This window comes from Narcine bancroftii, chromosome 8 (assembly GCF_036971445.1).
Source record: "Narcine bancroftii isolate sNarBan1 chromosome 8, sNarBan1.hap1, whole genome shotgun sequence".
Classification (NCBI taxonomy): Eukaryota; Metazoa; Chordata; class Chondrichthyes; order Torpediniformes; family Narcinidae; genus Narcine; species Narcine bancroftii.
Genome location: NC_091476.1, coordinates 27,271,124 through 27,277,123, shown reverse-complemented (window position 1 = coordinate 27,277,123; position 6,000 = coordinate 27,271,124). Strand labels below are relative to the sequence as shown.

General features: G+C 39.4%; 1 protein-coding gene across 4 annotated transcripts in view; it reads left to right on the top strand.

The window, feature by feature from the left end:
* The first annotated feature begins 2,528 nt into the window (after window positions 1–2,528).
* LOC138740534 (amine oxidase [flavin-containing]-like) overlaps window positions 2,529–6,000 on the top strand; it is a 74,898-nt gene continuing 71,426 nt past the window's right edge. For all 4 annotated transcript variants that reach the window (XR_011342978.1, XR_011342979.1, XM_069893331.1 and 1 more), the window contains exon 1: window positions 2,529–3,915. Coding sequence is in view for 2 of the 4 variants with exons in the window: in XM_069893331.1 (XP_069749432.1) it covers window positions 3,867–3,915 (49 nt within the window). In the remaining 2 variants the exon portion in view is untranslated. The remainder of the gene's footprint in view (window positions 3,916–6,000) is intronic.

The following is a 6,000-nucleotide window of genomic DNA, read 5'->3' as shown; positions in this document are numbered from 1 at the left end:
CAAACCGTGCATCTTGGCGCCTCACAGTTTGGCGGGCAGCAACCTCCTTTGAAGAAGACCGCAGAGCCCACCTCACTGACAAAAGGCAAAGGAGGAAAAACCCAACACCCAACCCCAACCAACCAATTTTCCCTTGCAACCGCTGCAATCGTGTCTGCCTGTCCCGCATCGGACTTGTCAGCCACAAACGAGCCTGCAGCTGACGTGGACTTTTTACCCCTTCCATAAATCTTCGTCCGCGAAGCCAAGCCAAAGAAGAAGAAGAATGTGAGGGAGGGAAAGAAAAAGGGTTGAGAACCACTTCTGTAGACTATATTTTTGTGTGCTTCATATTTATAAAGATAAATCATGAAGAAGAATATACTACGTTGCATTGGGTTTTCGGCTACTGATATTCTATCATATGGATGTGTGTAATGGCATCCAATGGTGAACAATGCATGGCTAAATTGTATTTCTGGAGTGTCAGTCTGTATTTGTAGTCCATAGAGGCAGGTAACTCGCACAGGAACAGGAACAAGAGCTTGAAATACCTGCTTCACTATTATCTCAACTCGACCACTAAACTTACCACATGTACACCCATCTGTACCTCATCCCAGCTTTTCCTCTAGCTCCATCTCTCCTAAACTCTCGTGTACAAAACTCAACAACCCTCAACCCCAGCCAGTGATTGTGCCCTTGTTTAGTGGGATTCTTTACAATAAGGAACCTGTCAATTCCCGTCAGAATGGTATAGAGGTTGAGTTTTTTTCAGCAAAATATTTGTCCATCCATTCCACTGTACTACATGTATGTAAATGCCACCTTTTAATTTCCTACCAAGTTGTATTTTTTCTGAACAATACTACCTGGGGAATTTTCCACATTATTGAGAGTATGTCAATGTATCTGTATTGTGATAGTTTGATGAGAGGTCTGCAACTGGATCCTTGATTTTCTCATCAGAAGTCCACAGTCAGTCAGTACGAATTGGAAACAACATCTTCTCCTCACTGATCATCAACACAGGCGCACCCCAAGGATGCGTGCTTAGCCCACTGCTCTACTCATTATGCACCCATGACTGTGTGGTCAGACACCATTCCAGTGCTATCTACATGTTTGCCTATAACCATATAACCACTTACAGCACAGAACAGGCCAGTTCGGCCCTACTAGTCCATGCCGTAACAAATCCCCACCCTCCTAGTCCCACTGACCAGCACCCGGTCCATACCCCTCCAGTCCTCTCCTTTCCGTGTAACGATCCAGTCTATCCTTAAATGTAACCAATGATCCCGCCTCGACCACGTCTGCCGGAAGCTCATTCCACATCCCTACCACCCTTTGTGTAAAGAAATTTCCCCTCATGTTCCCCTTATAATTTTCCCCCTTCAATCTTAAACCATGCCCTCTAGTTTGAATCTCCCCCACTCTTAATTGAAAAACCAATCCACATTTACTCTGTCTGTCCCTTTTTAAAATCTTAAACACCTCTATCAAGTCCCCCCTCAATCTTCTACGCTCCAGAGAAAAAAGCCCTAGTCTTCACAACCTTTCCCTGTAACTCAAACCTTGAAATCCTGTCAACATTCTCATGAACCTTCTCTGCACTCTCTCTATTTTTTTTTTATCTTTCCTATAATTTGGTGACCAAAACTGTACACAGTACTCCAAATTTGGCCTCACCAATGCCTTGTACAATTTCATCATAACCTCCCTACTCTTGAATTCAATAGTCTGATTTATGAAGGCCAACATTCCAAATGCCTTCTTCACCACACCATCTAACTGAGTATCAGCCTTGAGGGTACTATTTACCATCACTCCTAAATCCCTTTGTTGCTCTGCACAATAGCCTACCATTTAATGCATATGACCTATTTAGATTTGACACCACAGTTATTACCAGAATCACAAACAGCAATGAGGAAGCATCCAGGAGGGTTAGACTGTGGAACGACAAAAACCTTGCGCTCAACATTAGCAAAACTAAGGAGATGATTGTGAACTTCAGAAGGAAGTCAGGGGAACACGATGCAATCCTCATCGAGGGCTCAGTAGTGGAGAGGGTCAAGAACTTCAAATTTCTGGGTGTCAACATTTCTGAGGATCTGTCCTGGAGCCTCCACGTTGATGCAATCATAAAGAAGGCTCACCAGCAGTTATACATTGTGAGGTGACTAAAGAGATTCGGTATGTCACCGAAAACGCTGGAAACTTTTACAGGTGGAGAGCATTCTGGCTGGTTGCATCACTGCCAGGTACGGAGGCTCCAACTCTCAGGACAAGAATAAACTCCAGAGGGTTGTTAACTCGGCCGGCAACATCACAGACACCAGACCACTCCATTGCGGACATCTACATGAGGCGGTGTCTTTAAAAAGCAGCCTCTATCCTCAAAGATCCCCACCACCCAGGCCATGCCCTCTGCACTCTGCTACCATCAGGGTAAAGGTACAGGAGCTGAAAGATGAGCACTCAGTGGCACAAGGTCAGCTTCTTCCCCTCTGCCATCAGGTTCCTGAATAATCAATGAACCAAAGACATTGCCTTTTTGTGCACTTGTATTTTAATTTTTTTTAATATAGTAATGTTGTAAGATGGTTATAATATCAATGTTTGCTCTATGATGCTGCCACAAACACCAAATTTCATGACTTGTTCATGAGAAAAGATTCTGATAATTCATGTCTAGATGTGGCAGGGCTTTGATCTGTTGACTGTGACATAGCTTACTGTTCATTACACAAGTAATCCTGTACTGGACTTTCACTATGCTGGCACCTCAATATTTTAAATATGCCTGGTACTACAAGTGTCAAGCACCTAATTTCTCCTGATACTTTGGCTTAATCCTCATGGTAAGCTGAGGGATACACTACAGATTGATGCAGCAAGTTTCTGGTTCTGCTGATTATCCACAACACCACAGAGATGCCAGATCTTATCCACGATCATTCTATTCAGCAGATTTGTGGTGCCACACAACACAGGAATCGAATGCCAATCGGCCTTTTAAGTGTCGTGTGAAAGCAAAATCTGCTCAACGCCGGCATCAGATGACATCATCTTATGCCAGGGATTGCTGGCCTCGACCCCTAGTACAATTCCTAGCGTCTGCAGAGGCTGGCGTTGAGATCAGGCAAGTGTGAAATGGGGAATTGCATTGCAGGCGCTTCCTGCTAAAGGTAGAACAGGCCAAACGCCGGGGATAAACCCTTGCAAGTGTGAAAGCGTTCAGTGTCCCAGTTAGGAGTCGTCTAGTGTGAAAGGCCAAACCCCCATTGCTATCCTGGGACACTGAACGGCCGATTTTCTGGGATGCAAGTGTGAAAGGGGCTTTAGATAGCAATTACGTGGCAATGTAAATCTTCGCCTGCGAAGCCAAGCCAAAGAAGAAGAAACGTGGCAATGACTTTCTCAACGTAGATCTGTCTTTTTCTTCAAAGAAACCTACAAATATGACTTAATTAACATCCCTGAGCAAACTAATTTAATATTTGTATTTAGTGCCTGGTTTGAGCCTTATTTTAGTTTAAATGTAATGCTATTATCTGTCTATAATTGCATTAGATTCCCAGATTTAATTCTTCACTTGAAGCATTAAATGCATAGTCTCTAACGATCTTGTCAATATTCCTGCTCCTGAACAGGATACTATTCATGTGGTGATTGCACAAGCAAACAAAAGAAGCATGTTTCCCAGCAGTCAATCCAAGTGATGAACAGGTGCTATTCTGATCACGCAAAAGAACGTCAGTCGGTTCGGCAGCAGACACACTGTAACTGCAAATAAATTGTTCAAAAGCTGCGAAAAAGAGCCAAACTCTCATACCCACGACAGCACACCAGAGAGGGAGGATCAAACAAAAATTAGGAAAATGTCAAGTGGGAAACAAGATGTGGTTATCATTGGTGGAGGCTTGTCTGGTATGTTTCTTTTCTCTTTTCCAGATTAATTATTTTTTTGTCCTTGCCTTATTAAGCCCTACTGTTGGAGTTATTTGAATGAAGATAACTATTGAGGAATGCATGCTACATAAATGAACGATTGTTTTGTAACAGTAATTTTTTTTTGCAGAACAATAAATAAGGAAGAAATTATATTTGTACTTTTACTTGATTGGGCCTAATATCATGAATATGAGTATTTTTTAAAAATTCAAAATTTGTAAATAGAATATTAATATATGTTAATATATAATTTTAAAACTCCAATCTAATCTACCCTCCCCAAAATAAAAAGATAAATCAAAAGAGAACACAAAGAAAAATAGAAAGATATATCTTGGATTCTTCCAGTTTGGATGATAGTTCTATTTACCTTGACTTTACTAGCTTAAGGGAGCGTCAGTATAAATCGCATAAATATAAAAACAAGTTAAAATTTCAATATTGTTGTCAGATTACATTATATCTCATCATCCTTGTACTTAATTTTACAATATTGCATCTTCTATCAATCATATCTCATCATCATATTAAACATTTATTTGAGCATATTTTTCTATTTTTTTCAAAAATAAGTTAAAACCGATTAGTTTCTGTGAATTTCAACTTGGTTATTATTTAAGATGAAAGCTCACTATATGTAGGAGTTTTGCAATGCATTTAACTGTTAAAAGCACGCTGTAAAAATGTTTTTGATATCTGAGCATGGTGTAATGAGTTTAGTCCTTATAGTTGCCTTGATAGTCAAGAAACCATTAATAATGTCTAGTATCAATGAGTGTGCAGTCCCTCAGGCTGATCTGTTCTCTGAACCAAATCCACTTCCTTACAGCATAAATATGAGGAACATCATATTTCTCTTCAAAATGGCATGAAAATTGACCTCAAATTTGATATCCCTGTTCCCATCTCTTCTTTGCCTACTTCTTACTTATTTTTTCCTCTCTCTAACTTTTCTTTCCCCTTCTGAATTTTCTTTAAATCTCCTCCTGTCTCTCCTCTTCCCACACCTGTCCTATACACTATCACCTATGGGCCCTTCCCCCAACTTCTTACACCTTTATGTAGTTTCACCTATTCTATATTGGTCTTGATAAAGGGATCACACCTAAAGAGTCAACTGACTATTTCTACCTGTCTGACCAGTTGAGTTTCTCCAGCTATTCTTTGTTCTCGATTCCAGCATTTGCTGCTTTTGTATTTCACTTTTTTCTGCATAATCTACTCACTGTTAAAATAAGTTTTTGTCTAGATGTAAATAGTGACGTTAAATATCATGGGCTAAATCTTGCCATAGCAAGACATCTTAAAAGTGTGTAAAATAGACTTCAATCTCCAGTTTGAAGATTTTTTAAACTAGAATTTATGGAAGTGTGAATGACTATTGCAGTATGAAGGTTACAAGCCCGCTTGGGTTTTGGGAGATAGTGAAACAATGGCATCTCCTTAACCAACAAGCATTAGAGATTGAGAAATGAAAAGGTTCGTAAATTAATTAAATTTAGACAGACTGAATTTAAGAAGAGTGAAAAAAAATATTAAAAATTAAGTACTACTAAAATATAAATCTTAAAATGTCTTTAAGAATTTGCAGCTTGTGGGGAATAAAAGTTCACTGTTTAAGTTATCTTTCCATGTCAAAGAGATTAATTGGTATTCAACTGTTATCACTGTTAAATAGTCACCAAAACCATTAAATAGAAACTCTTTGCAAAGAGTTATGGTTTAGAGGAAGTTAATGAGAAAATTGTGGAGATTAAGGGTAAAATATCATTCTTCTGAGACCTATGGCAAGCCAACATAAAACTGAGAGATTTGTACTGATGGCATATCTCCATTATTTGAATTTGATTCACCTGTTTAATGTCAGTGTGAATTTGTTTTTCATGTTTCAACTGGTTACGTTTTTTGAATGTATTCTGTTGTTATATAAATGTTATTTAACATCGAGATTACAGACTGTATTTATTATTTGCTTGAACATCAGTGCCTATTCAAACAACATGTCGTGCCAGCACCTTACTGGATAGGAAGCACACGTTGTTATGGAGATTAGTGAACCTT